The sequence below is a fragment of the Buteo buteo genome, chromosome 13 (assembly GCF_964188355.1).
Source record: "Buteo buteo chromosome 13, bButBut1.hap1.1, whole genome shotgun sequence".
Classification (NCBI taxonomy): domain Eukaryota; kingdom Metazoa; phylum Chordata; class Aves; order Accipitriformes; family Accipitridae; genus Buteo; species Buteo buteo.
Window position 1 is genome coordinate 8,733,240 of NC_134183.1, and position 22,669 is coordinate 8,755,908.

At 52.3% G+C, this 22,669-nt stretch overlaps 1 protein-coding gene across 3 annotated transcripts in view; it reads right to left on the minus strand.

Moving 5' to 3' along the window:
- Positions 1-171: 171 nt before the first annotated feature.
- Positions 172-22,669, minus strand: part of EVPL (envoplakin) — a 34,765-nt gene continuing 12,267 nt past the window's right edge. For 2 of the 3 annotated variants that reach the window (XM_075044578.1, XM_075044577.1), the window contains 21 exons: positions 18,545-18,644; positions 17,879-18,033; positions 17,122-17,245; positions 16,343-16,468; positions 15,987-16,025; positions 15,070-15,231; positions 14,349-14,456; positions 13,997-14,092; positions 13,398-13,523; positions 12,349-12,495; positions 12,049-12,203; positions 10,419-10,516; positions 9,391-9,572; positions 8,442-8,620; positions 7,861-7,999; positions 7,109-7,302; positions 6,416-6,566; positions 5,745-5,828; positions 5,549-5,659; positions 4,835-4,927; positions 172-3,990 (listed from right to left, as the gene is read on the minus strand). In XM_075044578.1, coding sequence (XP_074900679.1) covers positions 541-3,990; positions 4,835-4,927; positions 5,549-5,659; positions 5,745-5,828; positions 6,416-6,566; positions 7,109-7,302; positions 7,861-7,999; positions 8,442-8,620; positions 9,391-9,572; positions 10,419-10,516; positions 12,049-12,203; positions 12,349-12,495; positions 13,398-13,523; positions 13,997-14,092; positions 14,349-14,456; positions 15,070-15,231; positions 15,987-16,025; positions 16,343-16,468; positions 17,122-17,245; positions 17,879-18,033; positions 18,545-18,644 — 6,019 coding nt within the window. In that variant the 3' untranslated portion in view covers positions 172-540. Of the gene's footprint in view, positions 3,991-4,834; positions 4,928-5,548; positions 5,660-5,744; positions 5,829-6,415; positions 6,567-7,108; positions 7,303-7,860; positions 8,000-8,441; positions 8,621-9,390; positions 9,573-10,418; positions 10,517-12,048; positions 12,204-12,348; positions 12,496-13,397; positions 13,524-13,996; positions 14,093-14,348; positions 14,457-15,069; positions 15,232-15,986; positions 16,026-16,342; positions 16,469-17,121; positions 17,246-17,878; positions 18,034-18,544; positions 19,233-22,669 lie in introns of those variants that run through there. The other variant, XM_075044576.1, reaches the window with a different exon arrangement.

The window sequence follows — 22,669 nt, forward strand, 5'->3', positions numbered from 1 at the left end:
CAGAAAGAAATGTAGGGGGTTCAGTGCTGTGAGATCAGGGGGAGCAAGAGTCTGCAAACCCTTTGTAGATTGGGCTGCAGGGCATAGGACTGCATGAGGGGAGGTCTAGCCATGCCTTCAGCCACTTCACAGCCTCAGCCTGTAGAGACAACACAGCCACAGAGTCACACTTTGTATGTTTATTGCATGCAGAAGAATGACCCAACTGGAAAACACTCTGGCTCTCCCCCCCCTTTCTGGGCATAACCACATCTAACCTACTGCCAGAGGATTATTCTTGCAATCGACCCCCCTTTGCTGTCACAGCAGCACCCGGGGGACCACAGGGACCCCTGTGTGTCAGGCCCTTACATGCTCACGATCACGCTTTCTTCCTCGCACAGCCAAGCTGCATTGGGAAGCAGATAGCTAAGATAGAAGAGTATGCAGCCCTAAATGCTAGATGCTCCATTCCTGTGATCGCTGCTGCCTCTGTGGGGAGAGGTGTTTTGAAGGGATGAACTCCTGAAGGAACCAGATCCAGTACATGCCTGAATCCATTCAATGCCTGAACCGTGAGAGCTTGGGGGAACGGCTCGCCTGGTGGTACCGCTGATACCCCTCCGATGCGGCTGGGAGCAGCAGGAGGCTGCCCAGCGAATCCTTCTGGCAGAGGGCCATGGCCTCCTTGTAATTTATCTTCTCTTTAGTGATAGGGTCAATGAGATCTTTCTCATAGTTGGACTCATCCTGGAGCCTATTGGCCAGGTCGCCTGTTATCATCCCTGTCTGGGCAGCTTCCAGCACGGGGATGCGACCAGTTTTCTTAGGATCGATGAGCCCTCCGGTTAGATGCTGGACCTCCAGGTAGGGGAAAGCACTGTCCTTGGTCATCCATCCCTTCTGAACTGCTTCCCCCACAGACAGCCTTCGCTTAGTCACTGGGTCCTCAATCCCTGTGAAAGCTTTCTGGGCATTGAGCAGTCTCTGCATGTAGGTCCTGTCAATCAGCCCCCTCTCGATCGCCTTATGGACTGAGAACCGGTCCCGAGAAATTAGGTCTATGATGCCTCCTGTGGCAGCCTGGGCTTCCAGGAGCTTCTGAGCCGTCATGGGATCAAGCAGCTTCTTTGCAACAGCAGTCTTGATGTTGTACTTGGTGTCAGTGGTGGTGTCATACACCCCGGCGATGGGGGATGTGTCATCACAGAAGCCCTTCTGCGAGGCTGGGGGGAAGAAGCTTTGGGTTTGGGGGGTGGTGGGTGATGAGAGCGGGGATTTGGAGATGATGGAGCCAATAGAGAGGGACGGGGGAGGCTTGGTTTCCCCAGCCACCAGCAAGGCGAATTCAGAGATGGGAATCTTGCCATCCCGGTACAGCTGGTATTCTTCCTTTGTGATCCTCCTCAGCCTTAGCGCATCATCGATGGAGTACTGCTTCCCACTTTTCTTGTCAAGGAGAACTGAGACTTCCCCATTTGGGCCCAAGGTGGTGACTTCCTCCCAATCACACTCCAGCTCTTGCAGCTGGATGTACTGGCCTCTGTCTATGATACCTCTCTTATAGGCCTCATAAGGGGACATATCCTTCCCTGTCTCAGGGTCTAAGATAGAGATCTTGGTGGAGAGGTTTGTCTCTCTCATCTGGGTCTCATGATTGATTTCTTCCCGGTTGACCCTTGACTGGAGATCTCGAATGAACCTCTCTTTGTTGTAGATCTGGTCCTTCTCCCTAAGGATGTCTGCCTCCAGCAGGGAAAACTCATGTTCCAGCTGCTTCTTCTTCTGCCTGTCATTCTCAGTCCGTTGGTTGAGCAGTTTGGACTCCTCCCGAAGGAAGAGGACTTTCTGCTGCTTCTGCCTCTCCAGGTCCCGCAGTTCACTCTCCAAGTTGGCTCTCTCCTGGATGGCCAGGTTCCTGGCTTTCTGCAGCTCTGTCTCTTCACGAGCCCATGTCCTCTTCATGCCTTCAGCTCTCTCAATCTTCTCCCTGAGCCGCCGTACCTCCTCTTCTGCCTTTTGCTTGGCCCCTCTCTCCCTATTCAGCAGCTCCCAGATGCGTGCACGTTCACTCTCCAGCGCTCTGTCCTTTTCCACTCGAATCACCTCCTTGTAGATGGTCTTCTCCTGGGATTTTGTTTTCTGCAGGACATCAACTTGCATCTGCAGGTTCTTGCATTCTCTCTGCAAGTTCAGCACCTCCATCTTCTCACGGTCCAGCTCCAAGCGCAGGTTGCTGGCAGACTGTTCAAGGACTGGATCCTTCTCCAACTTGACCACTTCTTCCATAATGATCTTTTCTTGCACAGGGGCTGGGCTCTCCTCCAGCTCCTTTATTCTCAATGTAATTTGTCTCATCTCCTTCTCCAGAGCAAGTCTCTTACTTCGATCCTCCTGAAAGTTGAGCAACTTCTCTTGCTCTTCCACCAACGCACGAACCTGCTGCACGTCACGTTCCAGACGACGCCTGTTGCTCACCTCTTCGTCTAGACTCCGGCTCAGCCTGTTGTGCTCATCTCGGAGCTTTGGATCTTTTTGAGTCAGTATCACCTCTTGAACAACTACCTTTTCCTCTGGCTTTCGCCTCTCCAGTAGCATGTATTTATTCTGCAAGTCATAGATTGCATCCTCTGCAGCTCTCCTCTTTTGAGACATATTGCGCACCTCTTGACGGAGACGGTCAGCTTCTTTTTCCAGGAGTGGATCATTCTCATATCGGATGACTTCCTTGTTGACCAGCTTGGTTTCCACCTTGGATCTCTCCCTCTTCCATTCATCCCTTTCACCCTGCAGCCTAATGAGCTGCTCTTGGGTCCTGCCGTTGGTGTTCACTAGTTCATTGAGCTGTTGTTTCAGCCTGTCAATTTCTCTAAGAATCTCTGGACTCTTCTCATGTTTCACCACCTCCTCTATAACTTCTTTAAGCTCCACCACTGGTTTCTGTGACCGGAGGACATTGAGCTCTGCTAAGGCCTCTTCCACTTCACTGTCAATCTTTGTCCTTTTCAGAGTAACTTCCTGCAGCTCCCTTTTCAGGTGTGCAATTTGTCGCTCCGTTTCAGGATCCACCAAGAAAATCTCATTGACCCTCTCTTTAACCTCTACCCTTGGTTTTTGCTTCTCTGCAATACTGTACTGGCTCTGCAGCTCTCCCAGCTCACCTGTAAGCATCAAGTTTTTGCTCCTCTCTTCCTCAATCAGAGTTTTAAGCTTGGAAGACTCTCGCAATAACTCCGGGTCCTGCTCTACCTGCTTCACCTCCTTAACGATAATTTTGGGTTCTGCCGTTTCAATTAGTCTTTCCACCTCCTCAATCTTGTTCTTCACTTTCACTATCGCTTCTTCTGCAGACTTCCTCTTGAAGGATTCCTCATCGATTTGTAGCTGCAGGGTCCTAACAGACTTCACCATTTCTGGGTTTTTCTCCAGTTTGATCAGCTCCTTCACCACCACTTTCTCTCGGATATTGGGCTGCTTTCGCTCCAGCATGTGCAGCTCTCTCTTATGCTGCTCAAGTTCAGAAGCAGCAGCCAAGCTTTCCTCCTGGAGACGTTTGATCTCCTGACGAAGACTGGCTGCTTCGCTATCCAGGCTTGGATCTTTCTCAATTTTTGTGATCTCTTTGGTGAGGAGCTGGGCAGGTATGACCTTCTTCTCACTCTCCATCTGGGCAAGCTTCCGACTCATCATTTCAATGTTTTCTTGGAGGCTCTGCCTCTTTTTGCCTTCCTCTTCAATCTGCTGTGCCATCTTAGACAGGTTGCTCTCCATCTGTGGGTCTCTGTAATATTCTATCACCTCCTTTTCTTCCACTCTTTCAATGGGCTTCTGAGTTTTCAACATTAGCAGCTTGTTTCTGTGTTCCTCCAGGTCCTCTTCAATCTTGGCCACTTTCCTCCTTTCCTCCTCCAGCTGCGATTTCAGCCCCTCAGATTCCCTGCTTGTTTTGGCTTTGTTTTCAGATTGCTGCGTTTGCTCATGTACAGCTTCAACATCTTCGTGCACCTCCTTCTGCAAGGGAAAAACAAAAAAAGAAATTAAAAAAAAAAAAAAAAGGCAGCAAAACAAAGTTACTCTTTGAATGTGGTGCAGAGGTCTTTTCCATGACAAGGCATGGTAGGAGACAGAACTGGTACAGAATCCTCAGGGAGCCTCCAAATAAGGCTGTTCGTAAATGGCAAATGAGGACATATTCCCACCATCTCAAGCAACTGACTTGGTGTGTCTTCCGCTTGTCATGGAGGTGCCGCAGCAGCCCACAAAGGTGCTTGGTGCTGCCTTGTTGAATCTGCAGCTGAGGGAGGGTAACATGGCCAGTCCCCACTGTGCAGCTGGTTCACATCACAGAGTGCCCCAGTTTAATCTCTTGTCCTTCCTGACCACACTGACAAGTCACGCAGACCAGAGACCTTTCCTACAGGTGAATCAAGCCCTAGAAAGGCATAGAAGTCCTATGGCTTTGAAGTGTTGCAAGAAGGTTGTGAGCACCAAATTCCAGCCACATCCAGGGATGAATCTGAAATTCTTAGTCTGTGAACATTGATTAGATATAGCTGAGAACAGGACTTAAAGAGTCCTAATCATTTTTCCTAGCATAAACTACAGCTTCAGTAAAGAGTTGAGGGCCCACAGAGGTGATGAAAGTCACAACCTGAGATCAGTGTCAGTGAAACTGTGGTTACTCGTGGTCTTTTCTCACAGGAGTTTCCATTCCTGTTCTTCCTCACACCTGGATGTGAAGATCTGGGGAGGAGTGGGGGATCCCAGGCTAGGCAGATTGCTGACACCTTTGGAAAGATCATTTCAACCCCCAGTCTAGAGTACCCCAATCTTGCCATGAGCTGTTAGCTGGTACCTTCTCAACAATCTTCTTTGCAAACTCCAGCCGGTTCAGCTGCTGTTTATTTTCTGCTGCCAGCTCCATGTAGAGCTTGGTTACATCATTTTCCTGAAAAAGAAACAGCGGTGAAAGCATTGTCCTCCTCACCTTGACACAGGTCTGTTGGATGGCATGCTCTCCCACCCCTCCTTTCACCTGGATGCACTTGGTGTACTGCACTATTCCAGGGATTAGTGTCTTCACATCTGACTTTCTAGAAACACGCAGAGTCTAAGGACTCATGTAGGAGATCCTGACCCCTTTATCTGAATGCTTGTTAGATACCTGCTAGCCTACTCAAGGTCCAGACTTTCAAATTCACTTTGGGCCATACATGGATGTTGGCAAATAGCCCAAGGTGATACAGGAGAACTGAGGTGTAACTGGGAGGAGCACACAGGAGCTCTGGCTCAGTCTTGTCCCCACACACCTACCCTGTAGGCTTTATCTGCATACACAATATGGCAAGGAGGCATCATCAGCAATCTCAACCAAAGGTACCAGACACACCCCTAATTCTGGATCTCACATGCTGGCCCCATAGACAAAGAGAGCCCTGATGACATTTGTCCTTGGGTTTAGGACCATGATCAACTGTGGCTGTAAGAGTGGATTAAGGCCTTGCAGAGGACATGGGGCTTGGGTAAGGAGCTAGACAATGGTTTCCATGCCTTCATCTTAACATTTTACCTGGGCCTGGATGCTTTCTTGTAGGGGGGTCACACGCAGCCTCTTTGCAGCAAAGTCAGTCAGGGTAGGGTCCAGAGAAGAGCTGTATTTGCCTGCTTGGAGTTCATAGTCCTGTTCAGAGCAGAAACAGAAGAATCAGTTGGGATCTCTTGGGTGAGATGCTAAGGGAGTGCTACATGGGAAAACCCAGCCATACATTGAGCGTGGACTGCACGTTCCGGGATAGTCTGACCACTGCGTTCTTCTCAGGCTCCTTGCTTTCGATCTCCTCCACCAGCCTCTGCAGGAGACACATGATGTTAAGAACAGGTTGAAATGCAGCAACCCAGTAATACTCTTGCAGCCAAGAGCAGTAGCTCAGCCTAGTACTGGAGGGAATGGTGCAAACAGGAAGAAGTTTAGGAAAAGTCTCCAGGGCTTTAGAGGATCTCAGCAGCACTCTCACTTGCCCAGGAGCTGCCACACTGATTTATCACGTATGAGGTAAATACCAGCCCACACAGAGACCTCCACATCTCATCATTTGAGCTAGTCAGCTTAGGATCTGCTCAAGGAGAGAAAGATGCAGGACCCAGATGCAACATCTCAGCCCAAGGTGCAATCTTTCAGGATCTAGATGTGTCCTTTTCATGGAGAGGATATCAGCCTGGGGGTGACTAGCACAGATGAGGACACCAGCACTGTAGATGAACACAGTGGGGCAAGATACATCATCTGTGGGCTGCAATCCATTCTCTCCTTGTTCTAGTTCATTCACTGGTGGAGCACACAACTAGGAACTGGTTGGTACTATTTTGCATACTGTTTACAAGTACAGTCCCCCATCCCTGTAAGGTTACAGGTTATGGCGCTTGTCCTGGAACACACCTTCTGTGCCTGCAGCTTGTAATTGATCTGGCTTGGCCCATCAGTGGTCTTCACTTGGTGCTTGGGTACGTTGTTCATCCAGAACATCAGGTTCTCATTGGAGTTTTGGAACTGCTGGTAGGTGAGACTGATATTTCTGAGGGTCTTCTCTCTGCACAGCACGAAGATGAACAGGAACATTAAGGGGAAGGGCAAAGATTCATGTGCAAGTTTCTAAAAAGACACTATGGTGAGAATGTCACCGCAACAAACACCACGATAACAAAAACAAGGGGGTGACAACTGATCCCTGAGTGGGGAGCACAATTCTGTGCTCATCAGGTTTGCTACTGCAGCATGAACACAGCTTGGGAGATGAGAGAAGGAAAAAGGCAGGCAACCAGCAGCAATGCCTGTGAGAAGTGTTAAGCACCAGAGTCTCTCTGGGTAGGGTCAATGGGTCAGGCAGAGGCCACCATTCAGCTACTTAAGACTGCCTTCTCACAGCTATCTGGAAGCTCAAAGCCTGTGCTGCACAGTGGAAGGTGGCAACTACACAGCGGGACAGACTTGGTCCCCAGTATTACAGCAGGGTGGTCAGGATCAGGGTCCTGCAGTGAAGAACATACTCTTGGGACTCTGACAGACGCTGGTCCATGCTAGCTAAGAGAAAGCTATGACTACAGGAGTGGAGAAGACACCACAGCTCCTCACCGCTGATCCAGCTGGTCCGCAACGGCATGATAGCGGTCATTGAGGAGCTGCACCTCCCGCTTCTGCCGGGGCAGGTCAGGGCAGTACTCCTGGAAGTTGTTCTGCACAGCACTGCAGCTGTGCTCAGCATCCTTGAGCCCCCTGTTCAGCTTCAGCACACAGTCCTCTTGGGCCACCAGGTCCCGCTTCATCTTCTGCAAGGGAAAAAAGACACCTCCAGGTCTGTACCAGTCAACGAATCAACGAGAAATACCCTCCTTAACCATGCAGTATTTGGGGGCTAGTCAGGTTCTCCAAGATAGACACACAACGTGGAAGAGAGAGAACAGTGAGACTTAGTAAAGAAGGTGGGATGAATGGTGCATGGAGCAGAAAGGAGAAGTTTTGGGGAAGGCAAAAAAGGGTCAGCATGAGTCAAGGGTGAGAGCTAATGATGGGGCAGGGAGATTGGTAGCAGGAAAGAGCAGGGATGGGTGTGTGGCAGAGCAACAGAATTTAGAACAGATGCTAAGAGGTTCATCGTATATTTTAGGGACCCCAAAGGTACCCTGGGAGGGACAGAGCTTTTTGCTAGCTAGTCAGTGCAGGTCAGCCTGCAACACTAACGTAAAGCCTTCAAAGAACAAGTCTTTAGAAAGGCTTAATTGCTGGTGCCTTGGAGTGCTCAAGTAAGCAAAGTCCAGCTCTCCCCACCATTGCTACCCGAGCTCAGAGATCTCCCTTCCCTAGCAAAGGGCCTGATGTTCTCCTACCTGCAGATCGTTGGCCCGATTCTGCAGGGCATTGGGGGATGCAGGAATGATGCTATCCTGAGCCAGCTTGGCCTCAAACGTGCTGATGATCTTGTCTGCGTTCTCAATCTGGGTCTCCAGGTTCAGGGCAGCCTTAGCCCTGGGGAAGGGAAAAATGGCAGGACGAGGTTAGCTACAGAAGACCCCATTTTTTTCCTTTTCTCTCTGATTTTGAGTGTTTAAACTCACTTAACATCAGAGCTTCTGCAGCATGTCAGAGAACAAGCAATATGCACTCACAACCCTGTCATGCTGCCCAGAAGTTAGATATATTGCTTTTCACCACACACAGCGGAGCTGGAACACACATCCGTTGTGGTGGACTTTCCACAGTGGGGGGATCTGACCACAGATTCCATACGGGAACTCCTTCAGAGGTGCCTTTGATGATGGATGGGAGGTTTCCAGCCTGCACTGGGCTGGATGGACCTCAACCAACGCCCATACAGACTAAAAGCATTTTCTCTCATGATTCTGTGTTGACACCTCTGTGCAAGGACTTCCTCCCCTCATCCCCATCAGGCCTTGCCATCATCACTCACTTCTCATTGTACAGGCTGGAAAGCATATTGACATCACTGTATTTGCTCCTGAGGGCATTCAACTTGACAGGGAGCTGGGAAGCCGAGGTGCTGGTGGGTTTCTTGGAAAGGTAGGTCTCACACTCCTTCTGCAAGGCATCCTTGGCTGCCCCCAGGTTCTCAAGTTTCTTTGTTGTTTCCTGGCACAGCAGATGGGAGCAGAGTCACCCAACACAGTCATAGCAGTGCTGTTGCAAAAAGTTGTCTCCCTCAGGGGCGGATTTTGCTGTGGGGCTAAGGGTGCGGTAGCCCTCTCATAAGGTGTTGGCCCTTGGGGCACAGCCCCATCCAGACTGTGGCTGTCTGGCAATGGCAGGGTGTGGGAAAGAGACCCAAACAAAAGGTGGGAGAAGCCTATCTGCCTGAGCCCCTCCTTCTGCCAGGGCTCGATAAATACCCACAGATGAAGATATAACAAGCTGAATTACTACAGACCCAGATCTTATCCCAGAGGAAAGGAAGGGGGCTCCAGGGCACTGCCTCTTTTCCTGTCCCCTTCACATCTACCAGTCTGTACTCCTCATCAGGTGAGCCAGAGCTGGTCATTGGATTAATTGCCTCTATCCTGTTGTCTTTTATGCTACAGACTTGAGAGTGAAGGGTGACAGAATCCTTATGAAAAGGTTGAGGACTCCCCAAGACTGGCACCTGGTCCACAGCTCTGAAATGAATGGACCATCTTGCTGCAGACCTGAGCCAAGGGAAAAGCCTGCATTTCTCTAGGGTTTGGCTTAATCTGTCCCATTTCAAGGGCTCAGGCCAGCCTGAAACCCTTGCAACTGCAGCACAGGTTTCTCCTTCGAAGTACCAGCTGTCATCTCCTGTGTAATTCCTATGTCAGTTCTGTTTTGGGCCAAGGACACAACGCTACCAAACTCATCCACTCCAACCCGCCCGCAGCAGCACCCACCTGCTGGTGTTTGATCCTCCTGGCAAGGTCATCCGTGGGGTCACTGTAGTTCACTGGAGATCTCACTCGGTTCAAGATCTCTTTCTCTACCTGAACCAGGTCCTTGCCAATGTGATCCAGGCTACCGAGAAGCTGGTCAGCTTGGGGATCATCCTGGACTACAGGGGAGCTCCTGGGCAGAGCTGCAGTGAGACACAGCTTAGGTTAAGCCCCATTTCTCATCTGCCATCCCAGTCTTGGTGCACAGCCCTTTCCCCAAGCTCTCCCATACGTGGTCCCTAAAGCTCCAACTCCCTCTCATGACAGCCCTGTTACAAAGCTCTGCTCTTTGTGCTTTGCAGCTCTGAAGCACGCAGGCTTCTTCTGAGCATGGGGTTTTGATGCAACCATTAACAAGTCAGTTAACATTTCTAATCTGCAGAGCATCATGCACATGTGTGTGCCTACCCATGGCAAAGGCTTAGGAAAATGGTTTTAGCTTTGCCCCAGCCAGCCAGAGCTCAGGTCCAAAGGAAGGACAGAGACAGCCACATGCTGCCATGTAGACACATCCCTGCTCTGCTTTGCTGAGAGCTTTTGAACTGCCGCTGTGGGAGTAACACAGCTAGCCAGGGGTCGGGATTTAGCCATGGCTGCCTGCTTATTCCACAGCCCCCAGCTAGGGAAGAGAACTGCAAGGGACGCAGATACAAAGAAGGTTTATTTAAGGCTTCTGGATAGGCACATCCCCCTGCAACCCTAAATACCCTGCAACTGTTCGTGGAGCTGGAGGTCAATCTCAGAGGTTTAAGAAGGGCAACGGAGATTATAACTGAATTGCCCGAGATCACACGGTGAGTCCTTGGCAGCACTAGGTCAGGTTATCCCACCGGCTGCTTTTTTCCATAGAGCAGAAGGCATCCTCACATTGACCCGCAGGTACCTCTGCCTGCCAGAGTGGGTGCTCTGCTTCCAGCCACATCTGGGAGCTCTGCAAGGGAGGTGCATGGGCTTGCTCTGGAGAGGGCTTGACTAACCAGCTGACGTACCCTGTTGGCTGGGTGGAACCTGCTCCTTCTGGCTGCGTCTCAGGGTGCTCTGAACTGCCGCTCGCTTCTGCTTCACCGTGTTCAGTTCCCCTTCCAGCCTGTGAGCAGAGAGGAGCATCATCAGCCGGCGGGATGGGAAACTGCTGCACTGAGCAAGTCATGACAGAGCCCAGCCTCGGAGCAGCTTCGTGCCTCTGCTGGGGAGGGTGTTCCCAAAGGCAGGGGAAGGCTGGGAGCCTGCAGCCTGTTGTAACTCAGAGATGTCCCTTAGGAAAGGGGACAGCAGCAAAAGCAGCCAGTTGATTTGAGCAGCTGATTTCTCCCAATGGAGCCAGTGTTTCCAACTCTCAGCAGAAGCTATTAAAGCTGGAAATTTATTTCATATCTCTTGCAGAGCTTTGCAGCTTCGCAGGAAGCAAGTACAAGTAGCTGCTTCTGTGGCTGCTGCACTAGAAATGCCAAGTCTCGTTTGTAAGGATGGTTCCCTTCTAACAAAACTAGAGCCAGGATCAGCAGGAGCTGGAAGGACCAAGAAAATCTCCGGGTGAGAGAAGACTGATGGAACTGGGAAGAGGGACCTTTGAAGGACCAGGCTAGTTCACATTCCTGCTATGGCTGCTCCAACTAAACACCATGGTCTAAAACCAACAAGTTCCAGCTTGCTGGCTGTTGTCAGACGAGGGCTGTCCCTGTGTGGGACCAGGACATAGCTCCACGCAGAGGGACTGAATGGTGGAACAGGCTGGGAAATAAAACAAAGACAAATATTTCGCGTGTAGGAAGGGAAGCAAACACCAGGAAGTGAAACAAGCTGTCAGATGTGGCCTGAAAAGGGCAAGAGTTTTCCGGGCAACACCTGCAGAGTTGTTATCCAGGAGGATGTTGCAAACTTTTACTTTTCTGTTTTAAAACACACATGAAACCCATAAATCCAAAGGATTCAGTAGTCTGGGAGATGCGAAGAGGGGTATGCACTCAGGAAGAGCAGCACAATGAAGTAATCACACCTGTGTGACTGGAGACCCAAGCTCCCATCACAACAGGCATGCCCAAGTAACTCTGAATCTGAGCTGTGGGCCTTTCCACAGCACTTGAGCAGCACCTATTTATCTAAGCACTCAGGGACATGATTAAAAAGGTAATGCTGAAGCTCCCTACACCACAACCCCATCCTGTGGGAACCACAGAAGCTGAATGAACAAGCAACCAGGCAGTAGACTACACTGTGGTTCAAGAAACATTTCTCAGTCTCCAGCTGGGGCTGGCTGAGAAGAGATGCCACAGATAACTCTGTCCTGTTTGGCAAGTCCCAAGCTCCAGGCTGATTCTGCAATGAATTTAGTCAAACCTATGCGAGTCACATGTTTGGGTGAAGAAATCAAGCCTGACTGCCAGAAAACTCTTTGACAGCAAGGTCCATGCAGCATGCAGTGCTGTCGAGGAATGGCAGGAACCTAGACGAGATACTTGGGTGCAGAGAACAATCCCTCTCCAGGAGGGATTTTGTGCTAGACAGTCAAGAGGTCTGTTCCCAGCTACTATTTCTCTGCAGTTGAAGTAGTCAGGCTGGCTATGACCTAAGAGTAGGTCTGAACATCTCTCTGGGTCAGGGTCTCCCCTGTAGACTCACCTATTGACCTTGTCTATAGACTCAGGGTCTGGTGGAGGGATGGAGAAGCAAGCAGAAGGTGCCTCCTGGACCACACCAGTGCTGCTTTGCACCACCCACATCTCCGGGTTGCTGTTGTCCTTCAGAATGTACTTGTCACCTCTGGTCAGCTGCACCTGGGACAAAGACACAAAACCCAGTGAAAGGCTTGGCTTCCCGGCACTAGGCCAGTTCTGCCCATCATGGAGCCAAGATCTAGAGCAACCGAACAAGAATCCAGTTGCCTGCCTCTTCTGAGGGTACTGTTAGTCAAGCCCTCACCTCCCCAGCATCCCAGTCACAGAGGGTCTCCAAGGTGAGGGTCTGAGAGGGACGCATCCTGCGCAGTTTCAGTGGGCTGATCTCTTTGCTCCTTCTCTTCAGGTCAGTGATGCTCTTCTCTGCCTGCTTCACCACCTTCTCTTCATTCTAGACAAAACAGGGAAGACAAGTGGTTGTGACCAGGCTTGGATGAGAAGGAAGGGGAGAGTCACACTACGGTAGGTATGCTGGGGCCAGTTGTCCATCCTTGTGTGGTCACTGCTGGGGTGGAGTCAGGAGTTTCGCCATTCTTGAGCCTTCCATGTCCCTTCCTCCCCTTTTCATTATCAATGCTCTCCTTGGTTTCCCTCGCTCACAGCAGATCTGCCCTTGAAGGCACAGCCCGAGTTAACCTTAGGTGATCCCACACTGTCATATTAAATCTCCTGGAGAAGTTTTTCTTCTCAGAAATGGAACAGAGACCTGCCAAGAGGTGGCTGCATTCCAGTGTCAGAAGGTGCCAAGATCCCAGCACCTCTTGGGGGCAAAATGTGTTGCATGCATGGGAAGATACCGTGTTGAACGTGTCCCCTCCCTCTCTCCCAGGCAAACGTTCCTTTCCTATCTGCATCTCACCCCTGAGGTCAGATTTCTTTATTCCCTCCCTTGCCTTTGGCTCATGAGAGTGCTGAGGAGATGGGAGGACCTTTCTCCACTGCCCTGATGCCAGCAGCTCACACTCTCTGCGGGCCCTCTAATCCAAGTGTCTCAAGTTTAGGACAACGCGCAGCTCCTCCCTGTGATTCACTACTCTGATGGTGACCTGGGGCCTGGCTGTGTGTCACTGATGGAGATAAATGTCTTCCCAGGCATCAGTGCCCCACAGCAGCAGTGTCCAGAGCACAGTATTGCCATGGGCTTCCCCCTCCACAGCACAAAGTTGGGATGAGCTGTCCGGGTAGGATTATTTACCCACCTCTTCCCCTTCCCCACTGTTATTTACTGGGGAGGTTGTAACATTTGGTCTGCCCCTTAGGTCTGGCTAGTGCCACCATCCCTGAAGACCTCACCTCCAGCTGAAGCAGCAGATCTGACACCACCCCAGGGCTGTCTTTGTTGAACTTGCTGTATTTGGTGTCCAGGTCAGTGTTCATCTCCTTGAGAGAGCGGCTCACAGCCTCAGCATCATCCTGGAACTGGAGGGGTGGGTAGGAGAACAGCCACAGAGATGGGAGGACATTACTATCTCCAAGTCCAGTGGGGTCTCTCAGTTCCCAGTGTCTCTCCCACATCCTGTTTGGGGCTCACGAGGCCCTACAGACCACCCTCAGAGTGCATCCTTGGACAAGGACCCTCCATCACCTGAGCCACAGGCAAATAATCCCAATCAACAGACAAGTCCCAAGTGATGACAGTGAACAAATCCTCTCCTACCCCTCTTCTCCAAGCCAGCACACTAACACAACAGGGCTGATGAGACAAGCTGGGAGCCAGTCCTTCACTGTAGCACTAAAGGACTGTGTTTTGAGGGGTGTTTCCCCAAAATACCCTGGCTAGGTGCAAGCAAAGGACCTCCCATCCTCATCCTTTTGCTGTCTCTCTTCCCAGACTGCCCACTCAGGCCTGACCCTGCAGCCCTATGACCCATGCTCTCCTCATTACTTTTTACCTTCTTATAACTCTCCACGCTTTTCAGTTGACTCTCCTGGCAAATACAGAGATTCAGAAAATTCTGCCACTCGTTCTTCAAGGCTTCCTGGTGAGCCTGTGGTGGGACAAAGCACGACTCAGTGGGCTCCAGCTAGTCCTACCTCCTCCACCACTGGTCTCCTTTCTCCAGAAGTCCCAGAGATCAGACTAAGAGTAAAGACTGCTGTTGAGCAGAGAAAAACACATGCCAAGGCATTGCCTGATGCTGAGCCTGAGCAAGGACACTGCTTGACAAGGACCTGGCTCATACAGTGCAGCCACCATTTCTCAAGGGGTCTCAGCTCCAGTGGAGGAGACCCCCCTTTCCCTACCTGGATAGGCTTGACAGCTGGGTGCTTTAGCTCAATCATCCTATCCCCATCATCCTGAAGATGGTTCACAAACTCCTCCTGGCTGAGCAGTTCATTGGACTTGAAATCCTGAAGGGGAAGAGAAACTTCATGGACATGGGAGCATGCAGGGAGCAGAGAGTGGTCTCCTGGGGCACCAAACCCCATGTAGCAGAGAAAAGGCTCCCAAAGCATAGACATCCTTGTTTGTTTGTTTGTTTTTAAAAAGAGAAGGGGCTAGGCAAAGCTAAAACAAATTAGACACGCTTGGGCCTCAGAAAGCATCAGGGCATTCATTCAAAGAGCATTTTCCTAAGCAATTATCCCTCTCTTTCCTGGTCCCAGCATATAGCAGTCACCGGGTGTTGTACTTTGGACGTTGAGGCTGACGTGACGCTGAGCCTTCCCCTCCCCTCTGACCATGGACATCTCATCAACAGCTCTCTGATGTATGATCCCACGTGCCAGCTCAGGGGACAGGAGGGGACACAAAGAGTGGCTCATTTTTAACTCCAGCATGCACCCAGAGAGTCTCTTCTGCCTCTCTTTCTGTGCCCAGGACTATAAGGCTGCCCTGCGAAAGCACGAGGCTCAGGGCTGGTGGTGGATGTCTAGGAGGCTGTGATCCACTCTGCAAATCTCGCACGTTGGGCTTGGCCAGCCTGCGACAGCCAGGACATGCTACCATCCCCCAGGAGCTCACCTCGTACTCCCGACGCACGCTCTGGACGTCCATCATTTGGTCGCTCCAGTCCTGCTTCAGGATCCTGGTCTGCTGGTCCGTCAGGTAGCCCAGCTCCTTGGTGCAGCCCTGGAGATGGTTGTACAGGCTGCCCAGGCTCTGTCCTCGCCAGACGGAGGCTTTCTGCCCATGCACACAGGAGAGAAACAGTGTTGGTGCGCAGGCTGAGGATCCTCTTTCCCGTCCTCCTCCTCCTCCCCAGGACCCCACTCGCATTGCACATCCACCAGGGAGATTCCCAGAGACCTTGGTGAGACATCTGCCGCCCGCTTGCTCTTATCTGATGGGGCTGCCGTTCCCTTTCCCTCCTTCACAGACAGGATGTGTTTGTCTAACCAGAATCTCAGGTGTGGGCTGGTGCCTCGGGCAGTCTGAGAGCTGGCCCAGCTCTGCTATATTTCTCACAAATGCCATTCTTCAGCATTAACTTTTACGGGCCCAGCTGGCTAAACCCAGGACCTTCCTGGCCACCTCCTTTGCTCCTGCTGCTCATTTCCTCTCTGGAGCCCTTGTTAGGGAGCAGCGCAAGCCTCAACATTTGCAATCCTGATTTGGAACAGCGTGTGGGCTGGGACAGGGATTCCTGCTGCCGCATCTGTAACCCTGCGCTCACAGACACACAGGCAACTCCAGATCAACAATCCATGAAGAGGAGAGACACAGATCTCACCGGCAGCGTTGCCCTGAGGGCAGTGAGCGTGGTCTCAATTTACACCCATTCCAAGGTGGGGAGGAAACGAGGAAAGATGAGGGACATGACTTCACTGTACAAGACCAAAAGGTAGCTCCTGCCCTGAGCTGGCCATTCCCTGTCCATCAGGGATGGTGTTACTCTGCTGTATGACCCCATCTGTCCAGAAAATCACCAAGAAGCTTACCAGCAAGTCCTTGTACTGGCTTTTTAAGTCTGCCACATCCTGGGTTACAACACGGCCAAGACCAAGGGAAAAAAAACCAAAAAAAACAAACAGAAAAAATCCGTTACCAAAACATGTGGTAGATGCTGATGAGCTGATTTAAGGAAGGTGGCTTTAGAAACCATTCAGGAACCACCTCTGTGGCCCTTGCATGGCTTGATCTGTCCAAGCTCATGTCTCCCCACGTCCTCTGCAGAACAAGGGTGGATATTCACCATGCAGAGAAGCAGATGGGACATGCAGCCAGACAGCGAGCAGAGCCCGCAGGATCCTGAGTGAAGCCGACAGGAACAAGCAGGGGATGGAGGGTGCCTTACCCCAGAGCGGAGGTTCTTGATCTGGAGGCCATAAGCTTCAATCTCCTTCTGGAAGATGTTGTGCTCAGCTATTTGCTTTTCCAGCTCTGACATGCCGGGGCCGTACTGTCCTGCATTGACTTGTTTCTGTGCAAAAGGAGTTAGGCAGAGACTAAAGCAAAAGGCTTTATTTCAGGGAGAAACCCCAGTTGTACTGGCAGGGTATGAAAAGATCTGAGATCTGATGCCAGTCCAGGAAGAAAGGAAGGGATCTTGCTGTTTACTGTGAGTGCTGTTGGTTGCCATGCCCCCAGCCATACACAGGGGCCAAGATAACCAGGCCATAAAACCCTGGTGTACCAACCTAAGCTGAACCAGCCACCCTTCCTTCGGCGATATGCAGTGGATGGGCACAGTTACCATCTCACTTCCAAGGGAATCCAAGTTGACTCCGAACTGGGCACTGCACATACCCAAGACCTTGCAGCATGAAAGCCTAGGATGTAAGGTTGTAAAGTCCTTGAAGACGTCACCTTCTCCATCCTTTCATCCCACAGCAGGGCATCTCTACCTAATCCCCCTCTGATAGCTCTTAATCTGAAGGGGTCAATCAAGAGGGTCCTCCAGAGGATTTTAAGAGGTGAGAGGAGAGTCCTCCTCTTACTCAGAGTTACTTCCACCCCCTCAATGTCCCTGCATGATGCTGAGCACACGATGGCTGGCAGAGACCTACAGGCAACAGCGGACATTATCTGCCCTTCTAGGTGTTGGGAGATACATCTAAAACCAGCTGCTGTTACCATCTTTTGGTCCAGGATCCTGGCCCAGTCTACCCTGGGTGCCACATCAGGGATGTTGAGTTGTTCGTAGAGGGCTCGGTACTCTGCACACAGCTGCGTCACGCGGTCGTGGAGCTGCTGGATGCTGCCAAGGAGAAAAGGCATACATGTCTGTGTCATTTTGGAGGGGGGAGAACCAAAGTGGAGTTTGTGAAGCCTAGATTTCACTCTAAGACCCAGGCTACTTTGTTGTCCCTTTGTGCCACTGGCCTCCTTCAGCAGTGGAGGCACTTGTCCTGGTGCTCTCCATCTCCAGGCATGTCTCAGGAATTACAACCCAGGAGAAAGCTGCAAGGAGAACAGGGCTGTCCCTTCCCAGCTAGGAAACAACTATTCCCTCCCGATTTCCACACAGAAGGGCTGGAGAGCAAAGGGGAGCAAAGCACCAGAGGCCAATTGAAGTAGTTCTCCCATTCAAACACCCAACTCTGCTTGCCTGAATGAAAGGCATTCTTTTTAGGAAAGGCAGAGGAAAAGGGGATTTGCCCTGGGAATGGGGCCACATTTTAGCTCTGCATTTTTACAAGAACTCCCAAATAAGACTAGGTGATCACTCTGGCAGCAACCCCACATACCACTATCTTTACAATATACTGGCAGAAGCCCTGAAAGGGTGAAACTCTACCTCTCATGGCAACAACTGGAGCTCGGTCTAGATCTTAGGGGGGTTGCCGATTGCTTGGTGCCCCCACCACACTAGTCCTCCCGCTGTACTTACTCTTTCTCTATCTCAGTAGCCTGAGGGTGTTTCAGCTTCTTGGCACGGTCCACATCCAGAAAGAGGTCCTTCAGCAGAGTCTCTGCTTCCTTCAGATTCCTGGCATTCTCTGGCTGGAACTCAAAAGCCTTGTTCTTCTGGTGATTGCTGGCATCCTGGAGACAAGGGAAGGCAGAGAAAAAAAGCCTGGTTGGACCACACAGACCTCACAACATTCTCCTTGGCCACCTCAGAGGGCCTGAATGCTCAACACACTGACGACAGAAGAACCCTGGTCCAAGGGTACAGCTGGGGAGCGTATGCCCCACCAAGCTGCCTGCTTCAGCTTCTCTCCCACCCAGGGGACCAGTGTGGGTCAGGCTGGCTGCCTGCCTCTGGGATTGCTGGGGGGCACAGGACCGTGCTGCTGTGGGTGAGACAGCCTTGGCTGTGGGAAGCATGAGGCACTGAGCAGAAAGCATGGAGGTTGGAATTTGGGAGGCCCTGGTATGCAGCCCCAGGGGCTGGGAGTCTCTGTGGGGTGCTCTGTTCCTCCCCAGCCTTGAGTCAGCTCCCAAACCTGCACCGGCAAGCTGATGCAGAGAGCAGACACCTGACCTGTTATCCTAGACACTGCATTTCTAGGCAAAGCCTTTCACCTTCCCACCACCCTCTGCCACAATTCACCTGCTTGAGTCTGGACTGTGTCTCCAGGATGTCCTTCTCAACCTGGTCAGCATTCGTCTGCATGCGCGAGATGAGCACAGCCAGCTCATTTGTTGAGGACCTGAGAGAGGGAACAGCAAAGCAGATGGGTGGGTGAAGGCAATTCTCACCCTCTTCATCACTGCCCAGGACCTGACACAGGTGTGGTTCTTCAGGCCATTCCCCCATGTCCTCCTGGTCTCCAAAGAAAGAGTCTAAGCTGTGGCCAAGGGCACAGATGCACACAAGCGGTCAATGCCTGGCTGTTGCTTTCTGCCAAGTGAAGGTAAGAGGTGGTGTGTTCAGGGAGAGTGGGAGGTGGCTTTTTGCGCACCATGCAGCTCATCTGAGCAACTCCTTGCCGCAGGACACTGCAGATGCTCAGAAGTTCACGTGGATTCAAAAACATTGGAGGAACCAAAAAAACAAAAAAAGAAAAAAAGAAAAAGAAAAAAAAATCGCTCTAGGGCTCCCAAATGCACCGAAACCACATCTGGTTTGGGAAGACCGAAAGCCACAGACAGTTGGAGGCCAGGAGAACATCCTGCAGAAGCAGCACAACATGCTTGCCCTGTTTGGAGGCACTTCCCTGGGTGTCTGCCCTTGGCTGCTGATAGAGGTGGGCGAGATGGCTTTTCACCTGACCCAGAACTGCCATCCTGTGGTCTTGTTTCATGCAAAGTTCTCTGCAGTTCAGCCCACTGAGATACTGGAGGGCCCAATGCCACCCCAGGACGGGGCTGCAGTGGACAAGGACTTGCTACACGGACTACAAGCCCCTCTGGGCACTGTGTAGGCTGTTGCAGTCATGCTACTTTCAGGGCTTGGGGACAAATTTCCCAAGGCCATAGCACAACTACCAGTCCTCCTCACCCCAGTGAAGTTTCACTGAAGGTCCCCATCGGACCATTTGTTATTGTGTCTCACCTCGGTGCCATCACACAGCTGATGGATACCATCACAGCCCTTATTCCAACACTGCTACTGTGAATGAGTGCCAAGAGCCCTGCCGAAACAGCTGGATCCAGAGCCTGCAGCAAGGCATGGGATGGTTCCCAAACCTCCCTGCGGACAAGGAAGCATAAGCCTTGGTGCTACCTTTGTCCCCGTGTCCTGTTGTATCTAATAGCATCTGCCCTTGAGGACAGTGCCGGCCCTACCCTCCAGGCAGGGAGAGTGCAGCGCTGCCAGAATGTGGGCAAGCAGAGGCGGGAGGGTGTGGACCGATAGTATCATCCAGGGACTCAAGCCCTTGGACGGCTGCTGACGGGACAAAGTTCAGCAGAGGCTCAGCTTGGCTGTGCGCCGACTCTGGGGTCTGAGACCAGAAGGAAAGAGTTTGAGCAGTGACAATGGGACATTGCACTGGGGTCAGTGGAAGGGGGGGACACTTCTTCAGGGCTGGTTGGTACCTCTTTGGTGGAGAAGAAGGTAGGAGAAAGGTGATGTCCTGCAGCAGAGCCACCCACATCTGCTCTCCAGCCATGTGGTTTCCTTCCTAGCCCCTGACTACAGCAAAGTACAGGGGGAAGTGGTTCCCTTAATGGCTCTGTCATTGCTCCAGCTCCTCATCGTGGCTCCAGCTATTCCACAGTTCATACCAAAGGCTAGAGCAGATGCTGGGATGTTCATTTATTACAGCCCCAAGTGACTGTAAAGTGCCGGTGAGTGTTATGGTCACCCCAAGCCAAGCACTCAGATGCCACAGACGAAGCTCGTGTTTCAAGTCAGCTCAGTCCACACTGACTGCAGCCGAGCCCGTGTAACTCTGGAGAAGGTGCAGCCCTGGCGCTCCTGCTCACAGCATCCTCCTGTCCCCTTTCTCTGACTCCTCCCTTGGTTTTGATTTCCCAAGAGGGTGGTGCGGGCCTGCGACATAGAACCTCTCAGGTCCCTCGGGGGCTTTGGGTTGGCAGCATCTCCTGGCCATGCCTCAGCTTCCCTGCCTGCAAAATGCATGTCAGCAAAGTAAACGGGGGACGGCTGCGCTCTGGCAGTGCCCTCTTCTACAAGGTCTAGTTCCAGGGATTATGGAGCCAAAGAGCCCAAGCAGGGCATTCCTCATCATCATCAAAGCATCACTGCCTGCTACAACCTGTCTTTTATATCCTGCTAAACACCCCTCCTACCCCATCTGTGCCCCATGGATGCCTTTCCTGGGGTAAGCCGCAGTCCTCAGGCAGATGAACAGTGGCCCCAAGTCCCAGCACAACGGGGTGGACGGCAGCAGCGCAGAGTCAGGACTCGGTCCCCGTGAGCCTGAGCGTGCACAGCAGGCTGGAAGCTCTAGGAGGTCCCCCCTCCCCAGGAGGTTACACAACCTCCAACTCATCCCCCGACACGCCTGGAATGAGGTGGTGTCCCATGAGCAAATACTTGAGCACCACCCAGATTTCCTGCCCGGGCTCTCTGCGTAGGGAGGAGAGAGTGAGTCACGGGCTGGCCGCCATCCCAGGGGATGGACGCCTCTCCCCATGTGCCGGGGGGAGTCCGTCCACCCCGAAAGGTCTGGCTGAATTCAGTTCCTGCCCGGGAAGAGCATGAATGGGGTGTCCAGTTTGAGCCCCGTTGTGATGTGACTGGGGATACCTTTGTGCCGCTCCAAGAGGGGAGAAGTGAGGATCCATCCTTCCCAGGGAGGGTAGATCGCCAATAAAAACTTGCTTATTTCTGGTGGCACCCCCTTCCTAGCTGAAGGAAACACGGGGACACCCCATCTCTTGGTTCACAAGGCTGGACGCACAAATCAGCTTTGTTTAGGTCAAGCCAAAACAAAACTATGGCCCGAAGAGACCTCAGCAACCTCCTGGTGATGGGGACTCAGCCTTGCCCATCCCCAGCCTGCACGACCTTTGCACTGCACCGAGCACCTGGGGTTAGAAACAAGGATGCTGTTGCAAACAACCTCATCTTCAGGGAAGAACTGATGTTTCCTGGAAAACGTCATCTCTGGAGCGAAGGGGGTCTCCCCTGTGTGTCCTCGAGTGGAGAACCAGGAGGTCTCCATGCCAGCCAAGGGAGGAAGCCTGGCAGAGGAGGAGACTGAGACCTTGTAGCCAGCAGCCACGCTGGAAGTGGGTCTCCAGCCCTGCAAGCAGCTGAGCCACTTCAGAGTCCGCCAAGAAGTAATCTGGATGCTTGACGAGCACTGAAGCCAGGTAGGGGATATCCTGGCAGGAGAGGAGTGTCTACAGGGGCCAGAGTAAGGCCTGATACACAAGCAGAGAAGCCATCTGTCCTCAGCTGAGCCTTCCACCCTCAGTCAAGGTGGGACCGATGCTGAGGAACTCGCTTGGTCCATGCACACTTAGAGAAGTGCCCAACCCACCACAGACCCTCCCATCCCAACCACGGACTGTGCCGAGAGGAGCACGAGCTTCTCCCATCCATGCCAGCACCCATCCACACAGCCTGCAGTGACACGGGTGCATCACGGTCCTCCCTCAGGGCCGTCCCTCCTGCCCCTGGGCAGAAGCCCTCACTCAACAAGAGCTGACCACAGCGGAGCCCCACGTTTCAGGGTGAACGTGCCGGCGCTTGGGCTGCAGAGAGACAGCCTGGCATCGGGTGGGATACGAGGAGCCACGAGCTTGCCCGCGCTCACACTGGGCATCCCTCAGCCTCCCGGGGCTCGGGTCCGATTCTGCGCACAGTGGGCGCGTACAGCCGCAGCCCCGGGCTGGTCAGGATGGCTGAGGGCAAGGCTCGGCAGAGCTCCTCCTGCTCAAGAGGCAGGGCAGGCCTCCTCCCTGGGCTATCTCATGCCTAGAAGAGGCAGAGCACTATTATTATCATCATTATTAATTGGTTCATTTCTCATACCACTTTCTGCCTCCTAGACAGTCCAACTGCATGCAAGGGACAGTGTCTCTTAGCAGGAGCGGGACTGTCCCCTGCTCCTGGTCACTACTGGCAGAGCACTTTTGGGCAGGACCACAGCACCCACCCACTTCAGTCCCTGGCCCCCTCTCTCCCTTCCTTCCAGTGGACTTTGCTTTATGGCCACAAGGCAGACCCCAAAGCTGGGTCTGTTGTCCCCGACATGTGGAAGACCTCAAATGCTCTGATCTGCCAGCCCAAGCTGCTCACAGCAGACCACCAACAACC